An 18,180-nucleotide genomic window follows, 5' to 3' on the forward strand; every position below is an offset into this window, starting at 1 on the left:
TAACAGAACACATTACTAACATCATTTAAAAAATAATAATAATGTAGCTTTATTTACACAGTACTAGCTGGTCCTGAGATATTGCAACTGGTTGGTGCCTTTTGATTTTCATAGCTACATTTGCATGAGTTTTAGCAAGCAGGGGTGTGCCTGTATGACAGGATTTCAGACAACACTTCAAGACATTGTCCTACATGCAATCTTGCAGGGGCAATGAAAGCTCATCTGCGTATAAATGTCACCTGCATAGATTGATAAAACCATGGTGTAAAATCTGACTATAAATTTATGTGAAAGACATTCTTCTTATTCACCACTGTAGTCTCTTCAGTGGGAATTATCGCATTTATTTCTGTGACTCCTGGGATACACACTGCAGAAAGGAATCGGAATGCTTAACAAAATGGAGCTATGCAACTATTTTACAAAACCAGACCAACTATTATTCTTTGTAAATTCAATGTCTTTTTTTTTTTTTTTGCAGTCAACTATTTCAAAAGATGCTAAACGGAAGTCGCACACAGTGCATGAAGAAAGCAAACAAGCCACACCAAAGCATTTTAAAAACGTCCAATTAAATAAAGTTTCAATCCTCTCAGAAAAAAATGAGGATTTTCTAGCCCTTCTCTGTCGTTTGAACACACAAATACCACAAGATAAATGTTTACTGTTATTCAGTATTTAGTCAACCAGATACAAATGGTTGCAAAACACATTTTCAACTGTTCCAGCTACAGTAACATTTAACCAAAGGGTGTCAAAAGAAGACACAACTTTACAAAAACAATTTTTAAAAAAAGTTTTCTACAAGGCTTGGATCCAGCACAGTTCCACAAGGCAGCCTTGCCAGATTCTCCCGTTTTCCCTAGCCTCTGCCTGCCTGCTGTTTGAAAAGTTCCTATGACAGTGCAGAGTGGGTTTGGGTTGGAGGAATAAGTAGGAAAGCCCCATTTCATTATAGTAGTCTCTTAAATAGTCATGAGTACTCCCAACAGATTTGGTCTAAATTTACGGCCAGTTCCATCGTGCTCCAACAGCAACCAGCGTCGATGGACAGCACATCTCCATTTAGGTCACAGCAGATTCAACAGACGGTAGACAATGGAGGAAACGGGTTTTGCTTGCTGACAACAAGCTTTTGGTGCTGGTGCGATATATAGCCTTTGATGTGACCCTGGAACAGGAAAACGAATATTAGCATTGCAAAGGTGAAACCCTTTATAGACTTTTGCTGGAATGAGATATGTATTCAGTAAAGTGCACAGGGCTTCCAAATAATATCACGTTATAAAAGCAATGGTTTTTCATTTGCTACTTAAATGGGATGCTGTGTAGTTAACAGTGGATGAAAAGCCAGAAAAATGGCAAACCTTTTTCATTTTTTACAGAAAAGAAATTGGGCAATGTGAGAGGCATGCACAGGATAATAGACATCCTTTTGTACACGTATCGTGGTAGTATGTAAAACCACTGCTAAGAAAATGCCCCTTGCTTAATACTTTAATATTAGATTTATAAACTATTTGCACTGAATATGCACAAGTCTATGCATGCCACCATATATGCAAATAACTTGCCAGTGTTCATTAATGAATTGAGAGTTGGTTTTATATAGGCCTGGTACGACAACAACATGTTTCTGCAGAATGGTTTCATTTGTTCATGATGAATGAAAAACCACGATGCTCACCATATATATGAGGTTAGCTAGAATGCACTGGACTTCATCTGTATCCACATCATTAACTTTCATGAATTTCAGGGCAACCAGAAAGGCATCTAAAGACAGTTGGTGAGTTTTGAGTAACAAATACCTGAAAGAAGAACAAGTACACCTCAGTTACTGTAGCAAACCTAGATGGGAGTCCCACCATCTCTATCCTGTAAGTACCAATTCATATTTCTGTAAATGGGGGAGTACAAAATACTTTCTCTATCTGGGGAAACCATATTTGAGCCCCACCTAAAGGCCAGGCCATGCTAATCCAACCAATTTTTTTTTCCTCAGCAGAGAGTCAAAGCTGGGTGCGACCTGTTATAATACATGGACAAAGATTTAAGGGGGAAATAAACCTCACTTAGTCACTAAAATCTCAAGCTTAGCTGCATCCATTGCATCCTCCTTTATTTTTGAGGTGGGACAGAAACCTAAGGCTGTACTGCAAGCACAGGGTTAGGGGCCAAAATAATCTAGTTATGCCAGTTGTTCCTGAATCTGTCAACTTCTTTACCTTTTAAAAAAGGAAAGAAAACAAAGTTAACACAATGTAATTCACTTTTACTTCTTGCCCCTAACTTGATTTCTACAAGTTTTGTTCATATTCAGTGAAATGTTCCTAGAAATTTTTCCAAGGTAACTAGCATCATGGCTACCAAAAGGGAGAGTCGCCTAACAAAACGAACAAACAAACATGGCAGCCGGCTGAATCTTCGTATGCCAGCAGAACCAGAAGCAGAGTCAAGAGAAAGGGGTCAGAGTCAGTCTTTCCCCCATCCTGGACGGTCTTCCCTTTTCAGGTAAAACTTCCCAGGTCTTCAAACCAAATCTTAACAGGTAAATCTCAAACCAAGAAATGGATTTGAAAAGCAATAATGGCTATTACATTAACAACTGCTTCCAGGAATATCTGGCAAAGGTGTAAATCTAGGCCTACAAACAGGAAAATACATTTTTAATCAGCACTCTTACAGTTAGGAAGAAGAGAAGTTTGGATTTGATATCCCGCTTTATCACTACCTGAAGGAGTCTCAAAGAGGCTAACATTCTCCTTTCCCTTCCTCCCCCACAACAAACACTCTGTGAGGTGAGTGAGGCTGAGAGACTTCAGAGAAGCGTGACTAGCCCAAGGTCACCCAGCAGTTGCATGTGGAGGAGCAGAGACGCAAACTTGGTTCACCAGATTACAAGTTTACCGCTCTTAACCACTACACCACACTGGCTCTCTATTATTAGGCCCTAGGTGTAAGAGGAACCAATTGCTGTGAAGGAAAAACTTCAGCTTGTTTATTTTTGCCATTCAAAATGTCACAGGACTCTTTTTGTTAACGAAAATGGCAAGAACAAAAGAGGTAACATGATTTAAGCCAAGAAGGCTTTTCCCTATATTTAACACCAGAAATTATTATAATAACTCTAAGTACATATTCATCACAGACTGCCTTTTCAGACAACACGAGTGATACTCTTCTTACACTTTCTTGAAGAGATTCCTGTAGGTGATGATTTTCAGCTTCTCGAGAATAAGGAAGATACCACAGCGGATGAAGAATGTCTCATGTTTCGCCAGAGCCTCGTTCAATAAAAGAAGGTTCCCTTCACTAGAGGAATTTAAGATTAAGAAGCGTTTTGAAAAGGCTTGTTTTAAGGCAGACACATACAGCATGTCCTTCCTACATATGGTACATAGACATAGGGAAGGAGGTGGATGGGCAGGGAAAAGGAGAACTGTTTCTTCTGGACACAGTAGTTTTCTATGCAGTAGGGAAGGTTTATGGGGAGACGGAAGGAAGCTGAAGCCCTGTTGTGAATGTGGAAATCAGCTCATAAAAGGTCAGATTCTATCAAAGAAATGAAACTTACCTCACAGCCTTTGTAACTTCAGCAAACTGCATGAGGTCATATTTTTTTAAAAGCTGGATCATTGGCATGTGGCCCTGAAATCAAAGCACAGTCAGAAGTTGATTTGACAGCTTTAGGACACCCTGCTCTTGAAGAAGTCTAGCCCTCTGTTCTGGAATGGTTCTCAGCAGAGTTCCAACTGAGCCATTCTGCAATTTTCGCCATTGACTTGGTGATTCACCAAGCCAAGCATAAACTACCAGGCACTGAATACACCTCTTGGTTTTGCTGCGAACTAGGAACTTTAAATGCTGATTAGTTATCAAGCATGTGGCTGGATTTCTCCATGGGTGGTGGCGGCACACGTTCAGCTTGAGAGGTTACATGTTGTGCAGGTTCACCCTAGCCTATACTTGTCTGAACAGCCTGGTAAACACAGATCGTAGTTACAAAGCGCTGGCGTATGCCAAAAGGATTCTGATATGTTCAGATGCCACTCACCAGTAACATTTTCACAGGCAGCAAATAAATTAAAATCATCCTTTTGTTTTTCTGGCTGGAGCGGTGGCAGTGCTCAAAGGCAAAAGACAGATACTCTTCCGCTGAAAACACAGAAAGAAGGTTAATGCCATGGCTGAAACAGATACCCATATTTACCAATGGTAAGGAAACACTTTTTAGAATAATGGCGTCAAAGCTACCTGGAAAAGGTTCACGGCTTTTTGTCCTTTATTTTACAGTTTTGCAAGTATTCACACTGAAATAAAACCAGCCCCCGCCACTCCTTCCCCCACCCAAACCAAGTATTTATCATCATATTTGAGTGCAGCTTGTATATAGTCAAGCTTAATAGCATTTATTTCCACACTCACTGTGAGCTCTGTGGTATCAGCTTTCCTGAAGTGTAATAATAATAATTTATTATATATACCCCGCCCATCTGGCTGGGTTTCCCCAGCCACTCTGGGTGGCTTCCAAAGGAACACTAAAATACAATAAGCTATTAAACATTAAAAGCTTCCCTAAACAGGGCTGCCTTCAGATGTCTTCTAAAATAAGCTTTTGCCTTCCAATGTTTGCCAGAAACCCAAGTATTTGGGAAAGCAAAAGACTCTGATACACTGTTTTGGTTTTTTTAAGTATGCGACCTAAGTTGACTGAGAGCCATTTCACTTATTTTCAGGTCATTTCATTCCCCCGCCCCAACAGATATAACTGAGGCTGGCTTAATGTGAAGCCAAACTATCTCTTTTTTCCCCTCCTACTTTGAACACTGAAAGTAGTATATCAATAAAACTAGAGAAAGAAAAATATATATTTAAAATACCTACAATATTAATGCAACTCCACCCACTTTAGTTTCAGGTAGACATTACCACAGAACTAGATTTAGGACATCAGCAGTGCTTTGGGGCTTGTGCATTCTCCCTTCCTTGGCTCTCTCCTGGACAATCCCCTTTTCTTCTTTCAGCTTCAGGGCTAACTATGGGCAGTGTTACATCAACACAAACCACAGTACCCATTTCTAACCATGGCTGCCATTAACTATGGTTAATGAAACCACGCTGTAACCACCAGATGTAATACTAGCCATAGTTTCATCTGAAACTGAAAGGTTGGGGGGGGGGGAGATTATGTCAGTTTGCATTTCTTAGTACAGAAAGTCTTAATATGATGTGTAGAGATCTTTCCTATTCTACTTAATTCAAGAGGGTTCTGGAAGCTTCTCTGTGTGAAATAAACAAGCAGAAGGTTCATGTTGTTTGGGTTATTCCTTCAGAAAAGCTGAGTACAGCTGGTTTAAACTGGTTGTGTTATCTCTTTCTGTCAAGGTCATGCTGACTATAATAATAGGCCAGATGGAGCCTGGGTTTCATTCTCTCTCTTTCTATCTCTTTTCCTTCTGGTGTGGTGTTCTATATGTAGTGTTAAGATTTAGTCAAATTATAAGTTACTGCAAGTTTAAGTCTGCTGCAACTGGATTTCTTATGGACAGTGCCAACCCTGAATGTACTGGATTTGTGACCATTATGCTCATTTGCCTTCAGTAGCAGTAAAGCTCTGCTGGATGAAATGCCTCTGTGGTCTTTTGGGGGGGGGATCCTGCAATGTGTTTAAGTTATTACTCTGCTAACTATACATTGGAATCTACTCTGGATCAATACTGAGTAGAATTCAAATGACAGATTATAGATAGGAAAGAGTCGTGCGCCCCCACAACACTCTTAAATGGGCAGCAGTGCATCTGCAGAGAGATTTAGCTAACAAGGCTAACTAACCTACTCCTAGAACTTGTGGCTTGAAGATAGTTTGTACCTTCACCTTAAGCGCTATGTCACCAGTGCAACACATCACATCACAATGGCATTACAGATAAATGCACCAACACAAACTGCTTAAAACTGCACAAAACCACATCAATGCGCAGAACACTTTTGGCAAAAAACAAATAAACCAATATAGTACCTTGTTTAAAGTCACTGTCAAACATGGCTTTCCGTCCAACATAGTATCTGTATGTAACCCTCTGTGCCATACTGTATTCATCTTTAAGATTTGAGCTATCAATTGCTCTTATCAGCGGTTTGCACAGATGAAGCTTGTTGATCTGGAAACGAGCCTGACGTTAGCAGAGGGAAATCAACACAAAACGGCAGGATTGCTTTAGGAGTTTGGTTCAAGGCCGTACCTTAAAATAAATCTTGAACAGCTGATTCACCAGAAACAACATGCCCCACTTCTTGGAATCCTCAATGCCAGCTCGACTATAAAAAAAGTTTAAAATGCATCAGGATCAGATTGTATTTTAAAAGGCAGGATATTGTTTTAAACCTTTTTTAAAATACAAAGAAAATCCTCTAAGCCTCTGATGCACTTTTCTGCAACCCAACAAAAACAACAGAACCTAACCAAGCTGCCACCTATATACATATACACATATATACAGACACACACAGGCTATTCCTGGTCCAATTTAAACAGCGTATTCACTTACGTGTCACTGGCACATACTCGAAAACAGCTCATAAGGAGTTCTGCTGCTTTTTCCAACATGTCGCCAACTTTGCCTTTGCCTTTCTTCGCCAGCTGCTGGTCAGCCTATCGTGACACAAAGCAACCGAGAATCACAGTCATACTCCTACTGGCAGGCTTTTGTCTTTTCCTAACAGTAACCAACACAAAGTGTAGAACTCAAACATGCATTCGAAAAGAATGAATCAAAACCTCCCCCCGCCTTCCTGCCTGTTGCAAACACACGGCTGCACAATCAAGGGTCTAACCATTTTGCTCTGAGCAGCAGACATCTTCAACATGTCATTAAACACACCGTAAGCCAGTTCTCTCCTCCCAACCCCACGACCAACAAAATTAGATTGGCTGCAGTCAGAACAACTGCCCTGTAGGAAATGTCCTGCTTACACTGCAAACAAGACCCCAAGAACAATTTCTTTAACCAAATTTATATATTGCTTGAGTGTAACAAAACCTCAAAGCAATATGCAGAGCAAGCGCTCCCAAGGCAAGGCAAGTCTCAGGATGAGCACAGAAAAACCCCAAGGTTCTCCCCAGATCAGCTAGGCCTTCACCACCACGCCCAGCAACCTCATTGGCACCCAGTAACTTAGTCACTAGGGACGCGGGTAGCGCTGTGGGTTAAACCACAGAGCCTAGGACTTGCTGATCAGAAGGTCGGCGGTTCGAATCCCTGCGACGGGGTGAGCTCCCATTCTTCGGTCCCTGCTCCTGCCAACCTAGCAGTTAGAAAGCACATCAAAGTGCAAGTAGATAAATAGGTACCACTCAGGCGGGAAGGTAAACGGCGTTTCCGTGCGCTGCTCTGGTTCGCCAGAAGTGGCTTAGTCATGCTGGCCACATGACCCGGAAGCTGTACGCCGGCTCCCTCGGCCAGTAAAGCAAGATGAGCGCCGCAACCCCAGAGTCGGCCACGACTGGACCTAATGGTCAGGGGACCCTTTACCTTAGTCACTAAAGATACTACTTACACTATTAGCAAAAATTCGAAGATCAAGGGCAACCGCATACATAATAGGCAAAGCCCTGGAAAAAAATAATATACAACATAATGATGAATACAACATATCCCAAGTCTAACAGCTTACGGGGCAGTTTTAAGTTTGCCCGCAAGGGCATATAGCCTTCAGAGATACCCCTTTCATGGTACTGTTTGATACCAGCTCCCCTACACCATGCTCCATCTTCTCTCTTCACATTTGTCCTTTCAATCCTTCTTGCTTCATGATTTCTAATAGCCTTAGTTGGCCCTATGCACAACTAATGATGAAACATTTAGAGATGGCTTTAAATGCAATGGCATTTTTACCATCAACAGAAGAAATGGCATTTGCCTCTAGGTGTAAAATCCATTCTATTTAGCAACGGCATAGTTCTCATTAAACGTTTACCAGATACTTACCAGTTTTCTTCTTTGTGCGCTTGAAAGGCTCTCAGGAAAGATGTGCAAGGGTTAAGGAAAATTAATACATGGTGATTTATACAATGATGTGTTATTAAAGCAAACACAGACAACAATAACGGCAACAGCGACTGGGCAGCCTCATGGACCATGTATTTCAGTAATTCACTACAAATGTTTACCAGAGGGTAGCTGCCAGTAGCCAGGTTGTCTGTATCCAGGCTGAAGCTACCACACCACCAGAAGCTGGCAAGTCACTCCATGCCACCGATATCACTTAGATATCTAAAGCAAGGGATGGATATAACAGCACTACTAAACAACAAATGTGGTTTTTAAGGAGAAAAGCAATTCCATCCACAATGGGGTGGCAATTATGCAGGTACCTCGAAGTTAGGTGCATCCTTCCCTAACTTGAAGCTCTTCAGATGATGCTGGACTACAAATCCCATTAGTTGATGAGAGTAATGGGAGTTGTAGCCCACCAACATCTGGAGAAAACCAGGCTGGTGGGGGAATATTGTTCATCCAGTCAGCAACACAAATGTCCTATTTGTCCAGTTATCTAACGAAAGCCCAGCATCTCTCCATATCCTTCAGTTCAACATTATCTTCTCCTGGGAATGCAGCCAGCAGCCCATATTGTCATAACACAGACTTGTTTATTCCTTAGGCCATGCTGAAGGTTCTGAACTCAGAATTCCACAGCAGACTTTTAATGGAGTGAATCATAAAGGATATTGTACTATAACTGTCTGGCACTTGTAAGCTTCTACAAAATCGTGGTTGGCAACTGCGTAAGTACATCTATCAAGAGGAGAGACAAAGATTAAGATTCATGAGACAATAGCAAAGCTTTATACTATTTACTTTAGCTAGATTGATAAGTGCAATTCTTTGCCTATTTGCTCAGCAAACCCCCCCCCCCATATCTACCCAGAGTGCTTACTTGCAAGTACGTTTGTTTCAGCACTGAAGTGAAAAATTTGTATTTGGCAACAGAAGAAGAAGAAGAGTTTGGATTTGATATCCCGCCTTTCACTCCCTTTAAGGAGTCTCAAAGCGGCTAACATTCTCCTTTCCCTTCCTCCCCCACAACAAACACTCTGTGAGGTGAGTGGGGCTGAGAGACTTCAAAGAAGTGTGACTGGCCCAAGATCACCCAGCAGCTGCATGTGGAGGAGCGGAGACGCGAACCCGGTTCCCCAGATTACGAGACTACCGCTCTTAACCACTACACCACACTGGCTCTCAGGTAATACTTGTCTACACTAAAAAGATATTTGAGCTGAATATGAAAGGGTAACACATGTTATTTTTTACTTTCCAGCTTACAGACTGCAATCTTGTACAGACTGAATAAAGCAGGACTGATTTTCAAGTGAGCATACACTTAACATTATACAGAGCACTGGGGCTCCTCTTACGGTTTTTCTGATTTTACTATCACTGCTTCCAATGCTTATGTCCCTCCATTCTGCACTGCACAAAGTTCAATGGGTCTTACTCCTAGGTAAAATATGCATAGAACTTGTAGCCTGAATCTTCAAGAATTCAAGCCATAACCCCCAAAAAAGTTTTACCTTAAGTGGGCAGCAAACATTTCATCATAGGGTGGTTCCAGCACTTGCTGACATTTTTCTTCTGGAGATGAAAGCTAATAATAAATTAAATGCAATGAGAAATGTGATACCTTGTTACATGCAAAAGAAAGTAACAAAAAGGGCTAGATTTAGGGGAAAGAAACCACCAGGGGAACAGGGCTTGTTGGACACTGTGCAATCTATTACTGACTCAACAGCGTGAAAAAACAACAGCAACAGTTCTTAATTCACAAAGCTTGCAATAGTGGCCTGTGTGGCCAATTGGCCTACTGCGCTAACATTTTAAAATTGGCCTATTGAGCTAACATTTTTAAAATTATCTGTGAGAAAATTTAAAACGTCAGTGCATATTCAATAAATGGTGTGCATATGAGGGAAAGTGATCAGATCCATGCAAACACATTTATTATAATATGTGACAAGAAAAAATATGCATGTAAATCAAGTTCATAAAGTACAATAAAAGACAATGTATTCAAGAGCTGAACATAATGGGCAGGGCTGCTGAAGATCTTACTATTTGGTCTATGGCTTGCCTTAGTAATTAAGGTTTTATTTTGGTGGTTCTTATTTAAATACAATACTTAGATTCGTTTTTAATTATCTTGCTTAAAATGTGGAATTGTTATTAGTAGTAATATTAGTGGTACTGTTTGGTACTGAATGCAGAATTTGCATTATACCAATTCCTTTTTGTTGGGATAAGTAAACCATTTGGTTGAAATATGAAGCCGGTTATAAATTAACTAACCAAAATAACGTAACAGAATGCAATTATTTTACACTGGAAATGGTTACAACAGAAATTACCTTTTCAGTACAAATACAGCAGAGCAGTTGAGTTCCCTTAATGTAAATGCTAAAGATTTTCATGCTTATACATGTTTACTCAGAATAAATGCCCACCATGAACAGTGGGGCTTACTCCATAGTGGCACTGTGGTCTAAACCACTGAGCCTCTTGGGCTTGCCGATTAGAAGGTGGCCGGTTAGAATCTGTGCAACGGGTTGATCTCCCATTGCTCTGTCCCAGCTCCTTCCAACCTGGCAGTTCAAAAGCATGCCAATGCGAGTAGATAAATAGGTACTGCTGCGGCAGGAAGGTAAACGGCATTTCTGTGCGCTCTGGTTTCCGTCACTGTGTCCTGTTCTGCCAGAAGCGGTTTAGTCATGCTGGCCACATGACCCAGAAAACTGTCTGCGGACAAACGCCGGCTCCCTCAACCTGAAGCAAGATGAGTGCCACAGCCCATAGTCAAGTTTGACAGGGCTTAACTGTCCAGGGTTCCTTTACCTTTATAGTCTTACTCCATAGTAAACATATTTAATAAGCCCCATTCAGTTCCGCTAGTCTTACTTGCAGATAAAGTGTATACAGGATTGCAACCCAAATCTCTTACCTGAAGTCTAGGATTTGCAACATGAGGATGTTTAAATGACACCAACTCTGCACAAAACAGTCCATCTCTGCTGTCAATAGATTCTAACACCTGTAATAGGAACACACACAAAAAATATTATAGAACAAATTTCCTAACCATACCCACAGAAGCAGTAAGAAATATTCTCATTCCTTGTTTTGTCAATTGCCATTTTGGTGAAAAGGCTAGGGAGGAGAACCTGGTACTCTCAAGTTGTTGTTGGACTTCAGCTCAGATTATCCCTGGCCAGCAGTCATGCTGCCAGCAACTGACGGTAATTTGAGTCGAACAACATCTGGAGAGTGACAATTTCCCTCAACATCTGGAAAGTGACAATTTCCTGGTGCAAGAGTGGGGAAAGCTCCAAGTTTCACTGCAAGGCAATGTGACATTCATTCTTGCACCAATGCAGAGACCAGCCTTCTATATCCCCTGCAACTAAAAGAATACCAGTGAGCAATGGGTGATTTTAGTGAGGCAAAGAAAGGTAAAAATTTGAAGAGACTTTGTGCCCAGTCAATTAGTTACTTTCTAATAAGAGTTTTAATGGCTAGCTCAGTTGATTAGAGTGTGGTGCTGATAAGGCCAAGGTAGACTTGTCTACTCAGAAGTAAGCACCACTGAGTTCAATGGCACTTGCTTCCAAATAAGGATGTGTAAGATTCACCACAAAATTGTATCACTTACCTGTTGCAGATACTGATTTATACTGATATGTGCCATTGAAAGGGTGTTGCTCCAAAGCAAGTAAGCACCTTATACTGAAAACAAAACAAAAAAAACACTATGAATCATGATGACAAAATAGTTATTCTGTGGACCAGACTGGGGAAACTATCGTCAACCCTCCTCAAATGTTTGAAAGCTTGGGTAAAAAGGGGTGGGATAATGGATGTGACTCTTGCCTTTGCACAGCAGGCTATGTTCCAGCTAAATTAGAAGTCAGATGTTGCTATACACATAAGACTTCTAGATAGAAAGAAAAAGCAAAGAAACTGCAGAGAATATGATCCACCCCAGGATGTGATAATCTATCTGACGTGGAAGCTAGAACCACAACATTCCAAAAAGGAACTCTGCACATGCTCAGAAGTACATTCAGAAAGGAAGGAAGGTCTGGGGCACTTGAAAGGCTCAGACATTTATTACGAGAGAAGCTTTGTAAAGAAAAGGCCTTGCGGGTTTCAGGGTTGGAGAGCGACGAGCTTTCTTGCCTGATCCCGACGTGCAGCGCCCCAGAAGTCCTCCACGCTGCACACCGGGCATGCGCAGAACAACCACTCCATCGGACCCCTCCCCCGCGAGCCCCTTGTTGACGACCTACCGCCGAGTTTCAGCACACGCAACTCCTAGACGCGTCGCTTCGGCGGTTCGCGAGGAAGCCCAGCAGTGAAGAGTCGCACCGACAACGATGCGTTAGCTTAGAAAAAAAAAGAACTTCCTTTCCGCCGAGATCTTACCCCTTCGCGGATTGGCTATCGCCACCTCAAGGCTCCACCTACTCCCTCTGCTCACGTGACATGTTCGGCCATACAACCTGCGTCGCGGCTCCTCGCGAGGCCGGCAGAGGAGGGTGGGCGGGGCCTCCGCTCGCCGTTCACCTTAGATTGAAGGGGGCGGGGCCTCAGCAAAGCCTCCTATTTAAATCGCAACCGGCGCAGGGTTCGTCTTAGGGGCGGGGAAGGATTTTGTCCGATTTAAGGCGATATAGATGACAGGATCAGGGGTGCTAAATTCATCCCGTTCTGTTGTTCAATTTTTGTTGTTGCTGTTCCGCCCTACCTTCTAGGCGTTTGCATATAATCTTTATATGTACGTAGAAAATCACGTGTCATCTCTATACCTATTTATACAGTAGAATTGCAATTTGCAACAACCAGTGGCCCAGACTCTCGAGCGAACTATCCAAACCCGTGTTCAGCCTGTCAGAGTCTCATGCAAACCTGACTACAGTCCGCATGTAATCATCTAATAATATTTATTTATATGCCGCCCATCTGTCTGGGTTACCCCAACCACTCTGGGCCGCTTCCAACAAATCAAAACACAAATGTGGAAAGCAGCAAATGTGGTGGTGCATGTTTACCAGAAGTTAAGTCCAACTGATTTCAATATGACTTGCCCCCTTCAAAGGGCAGCCCTACATGCTGCACAAGTAATGAGTGAAGTTGCAAGCTGATGGAATACTTGAACCCAGTTGGTCTTCTTAATAAATGGGCCTTTCTTTTTAATAAAGGGGCCTAGACATTGTGCCAAGTGGGGATCATTAACAGATATGAATGTCTTACTTTGTGTTCAAACATATACTATCAACATAGTTCTAGCCCAGCTAAAAGGCCCTACCCCTTGTAAGCAACTGTGAAGTTGTGTACATTTGAGCAGTGTATACATATATATTATTTATACACTGAAATAGTAGTGACTGACAGGGAAAGAGATATTTGAGTTGTGCTAGATAGCTCAGTGAAAATGCTGACAGCTGTTCTGCAGCTGCAAAATGGCAAACCCCATGTTAGGAAAAGAACTGAAAATAAACTGTCAATGTCATGGCTTCATTATCTTTGCTCACTGTGAATGGTGCATCTGTAAACCACCCTGAGACATCTGGATATAGGGTGGTATATAAATTCATTTAATAATAATAATAATCTGCAGCAGCACATCCCAGAGGCTTCCACCTGCCCCGGCTGCAACAAAACATGTCTCTCCCCTATGGGTAGCTCTACAGCAGGCATAGGCAAACTCAGCCCTCCAGATGTTTTGGGACTAAACTCCCAGCGCTTTTTGTCTTCACCCCACTTCTCCTCCATTGTCTCCCGAGGCAGACAGAATGCCAACCTCGCAGCTTCTTCTGCTTGGTCTTGAGACTTGTAAATCCGGGGACTGTCCCCGGGAAACGAGGGCGTCTGGTGACCTTACTATACAGTATCAGCTTGTTCCCACGACGAATAAACCTGGCTTCTCTTTCTCTACTCAGAATGAACTTGCGTAGAGTTCAAAGGAGATGGGGGGTGGTTTGTTTGTTTGATTTATTTGTTTGACTGATTGATTTGTCGTTCCGTTTAATTCACAATGCAAAGAATCACACGGCGCCCTTTCACTGTGCAAAAAACCACACAACGTAAGAGCAAAACAAAGCAGAAATAGCGCCTCCCTCGCCCGCGCACCGCCCACCCCTTAGGTAAGTGGATATAGGATTGCGGCCTTGGCCTGCCTAACGCCGAGCTGCTGCTGTGGAAACGGCGGCGGTGTCGGAGGTGCTGCTTCGCCAGTTGCCTCCCACCACCCCCTCGCCTGGCCCCTGCCCGAGTCCCGTGACAGCAGGCTAGAGCCCTCCTCCGGGCCGAGGAAGTCGTAGGTATCTGCCCCGGCGAGGCGCATCCGCCGCCGCCGCCGCCGCCGCTTCGGCCTTGCTTTCAGCAGCCGCCCCGACCCGCGGCGGAGGCAGCAGCAGCTTCGGCCTTCACCCGAGTGGACCAAAGGAGCCATTTTGTGAGGCGGCATCGGGGGCGTCGTCGTCTGCTGCTTGCCGCTTCTTCGCTGTTCCCACACGCCGAGTCCAGCGGCCGGAAAGGGGGCTCCGCTCCGGCCTTTTCCTTCTTCGCTTTCCGTGCGCCCCTCATGGAAGCGCCTGGGTCGCTGAGGCGGCGCCCTGTTGGCGGCGAGGATCTTTACCGTTGTTGTTATTACCGTCGCCCCCTTTTGAGAGCCGTCGCTCAAAACTGAGAGGAAAGCCGGAGGGAAGGAGGGAGGGGCACCAAGGGAAATCTACACCCCACCCACCCCCGGGATTGCTGGGTCGAACATGGCCGGCGAGCCCCAGAAGAAGCAGCACTTGTCGGCGCTGGTGGGGCACACCAACGGCTTCACCAAGCCCGCTTCCCTGGCAGCTGTGGCCGGCGTCCGAAGCGGGCCGGCCGGCTCTGGAGCTGCCGGTGGAGGGGCCACGTCCAAGAAATTAGTGATCAAGAACTTCAGAGGTGGGTGTGCAAGCGCACCGAGGATGCTGGAGGTGGAAGGAGATGTTCGCGTGTGGGACTCGGCTCCCCTGTTGGTTTGGGTTTTGTTTTTTTGCAAGTGAACGTGTCGCGCTCATCAACACCCTCATTTCAAGCGTTTTGTTCTGATTTCTTTTTCGTCCCCATTTGAATAGCTCGTTTCGAAATGCAACCTGGTTTTGTTTTTGTTTCCCACCCCTTTGCAGATGTTGTCAGATTCAAAGGCGGGATTCTAAAAATGGTGTAAAAGTGGGTTTTCCTTGGGTGACGAGTTAGGGATACAAAATGGTTTCTCCTACACTGTCGGTTTGGGGTTTTTGTTTGTTTGTTTTTAATGTTACTGACCTGCCTTGTTGTGCACCTGGGGATATTAGGCGGTCAACATCACAAATGTGGATAGGGTTGTTGTTGTTCATTGAATTTATATACCGCTCTGTACCCCAGGGGTTCTCTCTTAATATCCTTGAAACCTGCCTTTCAGTGCAAGCCTACACACACACACACACACACACACACACACACACTCAGAAGTAAGCCCCACTGACTTCAGTAGGACTTCCTCCCAGGTAAGTATGCATAGGCTTGCAACCCTGGTTGCATTTGAGGATGGGGTTAAAGACAGAAGCTTAATTTCTTGTCCCCAAGCCTCCTGCTATGTTCTTATGGGTGAACCTGCAATTATGATGATGGGATGGGGCTCTCTAAAAAATTATGTGGAGTAAAAGGGTGTGATCTTGTGAATGTAGCTCAGAACATTTTCACATGTGGCATTAAAAGTGACATTTGACCTAACAGACAGCAAGCAATTTTAAAACTGATTGGTGAAAACAGTCTTACTTCTCTGTATCTTTAAGATTCGAATATTTTGATCGTAATGCTGTTGACTTATTAATATGAGTCAGCAGAATTCCAGAAGTGTTCCTTGATTTTAAAAAACTATTCAGCACACAAGAGTGTGAGTATGTGTGTTTGCTTGCATACCTACAAGCTTGCTTGTAAACATGCCTGAATGCAGGAAACTTGATATTTACCATACAGATGTACTTGCTGTCATCTTAAGCCTGGCTGGGGAGGGGTTGCTCTTTGTCAGGCAGACCAAGGACTCTAAGCAACTTTTCCTTGTTTGACATGCAGGAGTATAAGAGTGTTTGGCACTTTGCCTGGTCAGATCAGTCACTGGCAGCCAATCAGGAGCACAGGCCCCTTGGCTTGTGTTGACGTGTGACATCCATTGCCCTTTCCTCACTTTACTGTCCACATGGGACCTCTCTATAAGAGTGAAACTAGATTTTGTTACTGTTATCACAGAGGCAGTTTTAAGTCTCATATTTCCTTCATCTGTTGCTTGGTGTCCTGCTGCATTGTCTGAAGGTCCACCAAATGACAGCAAGCTGCTGTGTACTGCATGTTGTTTAATTTTGTCTAACCGCTATCCACTGCTTTCATACTCTTATCATTAACAAATTAGAATCTGTAGACATCACCTGAAATGTTGAGGAAGTTAAAGTATGCTAAGGAACAACTAATCCTTTCAATCTGAAGTATACACTCTCAAGCATCTATACCTCTCGTGCCCGGTTAAACATCTCCAAAAGAGAGATTTCACTCCTATGAAGCTGAGCTTTGTATTTTTTTCACAAAACATTATGTTACTTGCCTAAGCTTAGTTAGCCAAACCCTTCTTTCTCACCCTTGCCCACTTTAATGCTGCATAACAAATTCAGGAACATATACGTACATGACAGTTCATTTTAGAATATATGTGCAGCAACAGCTATTACACGTACAGGGGAATCCTATGCATATTTTCACAGAAACAAGTCCCAATATGTTCAGTGGGATTCACTCTCAAGTAAGTTTGCACAGAATTGCAGCCTTCATTTGTTAATAGCTTGTTCCAGTAGTAAAATTTTGGTGTTCCTCGTTCATGTGTGTTCCCTCATAATGTGAATTTTTGACCTTAAGAAAAAAATGCTGAATACTGGCTGTTGCATCCAAAGACAGATCCATAATTTTGCAGGTATTAAAAGAATAGCAGCAGAGAACATATGCAAGGTTAGAAACAATCCATTCCACATCCTCACATTTTGAAATTAGCTGAAAAAATTGGGTGATTGTGATGAATGGATACAGATGCACAAATTCACCTTCAACTTTTTTGCATAAGAAAAAACGACTCTAAAAATGAAAGGGCTGGAATAAAGGGCACAATGAAATGTTGGTCCAAATTAGTTATGAGGAAGCCAATATCCTTTTAATAAAGTACTGACTATTAACATGTAGAAGTGGAGCACTAATCACCGTCAATCAAGTGACAGGAAATGGGATAAAGTACAAATTACACCTGTTCCTTGTACTACATATGCAGCCTAATCCTATGCATGTTTAGTTGAGAGTAAATCCCTTTCAGTTCAGTGGGGCTTACTTCCAAGCATACATAGGACTGAAGTCTTTGTGTGAAAGAGTGATGCACAGAATACTCTCAATGCAGATCATGAGTATATAAGGGTACCCTTTTCTGCACATTTGACGTAGTAGTTGAATGACTGCTGATATGGTGGATTTTTGTATTTTTTCAGTGCGTGTTTATATGGAATGGTGTTTCATATAAAGTTTAAAAGGTGTGTGATCTTTTATTACACTGTTATTTCCTTTTAAAAAAGCACTTTCTTCATGTTGCCTGTTACAAAAGGTCGTAACCTCCAAATAAAAATAGAAAATGCTTTATTTATCGATTAAGAAACCACACTCAAAATTATAAAGTTGTGAAAGAATATACTATTCCTCACCCCTTGTTCTTTGTCTGTTTAACGCAGAGAGACCCACTTTGCCTGATAACTACACTCAGGACACATGGCAGAAGCTTCATGAAGCAGTCAGAGCAATTCAAAGCAGTACATCTATTAAATATAATCTTGAAGAGCTCTACCAAGTAAGAGTTTCGAGGTTTTTTAAAACACTTGTATGAATAAAATGGATATTTTAGAAGTAGCGATTTGGGAGAGTTTCTGTCTGTAACAAAGAATACATCATGTGGAAAACCTGTTCTTGGACATTTCTAATGCCCTGATGCCTGGATTTCTCCCTGCCTAGATTTCTGTGTGCATGGGGTGCATTCAGGTATTTTATCCTTTACCCTGCATCAACGCCCCAACTTTTTCCT

At 42.7% G+C, this 18,180-nt stretch overlaps 2 protein-coding genes across 4 annotated transcripts in view; one reads left to right on the forward strand and one right to left on the reverse strand.

The window, feature by feature from the left end:
• Positions 1–24: 24 nt before the first annotated feature.
• On the reverse strand, positions 25–12,526 carry PCID2 (PCI domain containing 2). Of its 3 annotated transcripts, none has more exons than XM_083610876.1 (15): positions 12,234–12,526; positions 11,707–11,780; positions 10,999–11,088; positions 9,578–9,651; positions 8,736–8,801; positions 7,995–8,036; positions 7,564–7,618; positions 6,555–6,658; positions 6,249–6,324; positions 6,026–6,167; positions 4,061–4,161; positions 3,581–3,654; positions 3,193–3,318; positions 1,691–1,814; positions 25–1,174 (listed from the first exon to the last, which is right to left on the reverse strand). In XM_083610876.1, the coding sequence occupies exons 2-15, from the start codon at positions 11,740–11,742 to the stop codon at positions 1,085–1,087; spliced, it is 1,200 nt and encodes a 399-aa protein (XP_083467002.1). In that variant the 5' UTR covers positions 11,743–11,780; positions 12,234–12,526; the 3' UTR covers positions 25–1,084. The 3 variants fall into 3 exon arrangements, with proteins under 3 accessions (XP_083467002.1, XP_083467001.1, XP_083467003.1); XM_083610875.1 differs by having other exon boundaries at positions 7,995–8,034; positions 8,734–8,801; positions 12,344–12,519; XM_083610877.1 differs by lacking the exons at positions 7,995–8,036; positions 8,736–8,801; positions 9,578–9,651; ... (1 more) ...; positions 11,707–11,780; positions 12,234–12,526 and having other exon boundaries at positions 6,555–7,180; positions 7,539–7,577.
• Positions 12,527–14,193: 1,667 nt separating this feature from the next.
• Positions 14,194–18,180, forward strand: part of CUL4A (cullin 4A) — a 32,224-nt gene continuing 28,237 nt past the window's right edge. The window contains exons 1-2 of the mRNA XM_083611176.1: positions 14,194–14,999; positions 17,834–17,949. Of these exons, the coding sequence (XP_083467302.1) occupies positions 14,825–14,999; positions 17,834–17,949 (291 nt within the window). The 5' untranslated portion in view covers positions 14,194–14,824. The remainder of the gene's footprint in view (positions 15,000–17,833; positions 17,950–18,180) is intronic.

The sequence above is a fragment of the Podarcis filfolensis genome, assembly GCF_964270895.1.
Source record: "Podarcis filfolensis genome assembly, chromosome: 4".
Taxonomy (NCBI): Eukaryota; Metazoa; Chordata; class Lepidosauria; order Squamata; family Lacertidae; genus Podarcis; species Podarcis filfolensis.

What these genes read in the sequence shown, in the direction of transcription:
- PCID2 (XM_083610876.1), bottom strand. Translation starts at nt 11,742, where the DNA reads ATGGCACATATCAGTATAAATCAGTATCTGCAACAG. An exon ending in TAAATCAGTATCTGCAACAG is followed by an intron (nt 11,089 to 11,706) that starts GTAAGTGATACA and finishes TTCCTATTACAG; the next exon opens with GTGTTAGAATCTATTGACAG. An exon ending in TGACAGTGACTTTAAACAAG is followed by an intron (nt 4,162 to 6,025) that starts GTACTATATTGG and finishes CTGTGTTTTCAG; the next exon opens with CGGAAGAGTATCTGTCTTTT.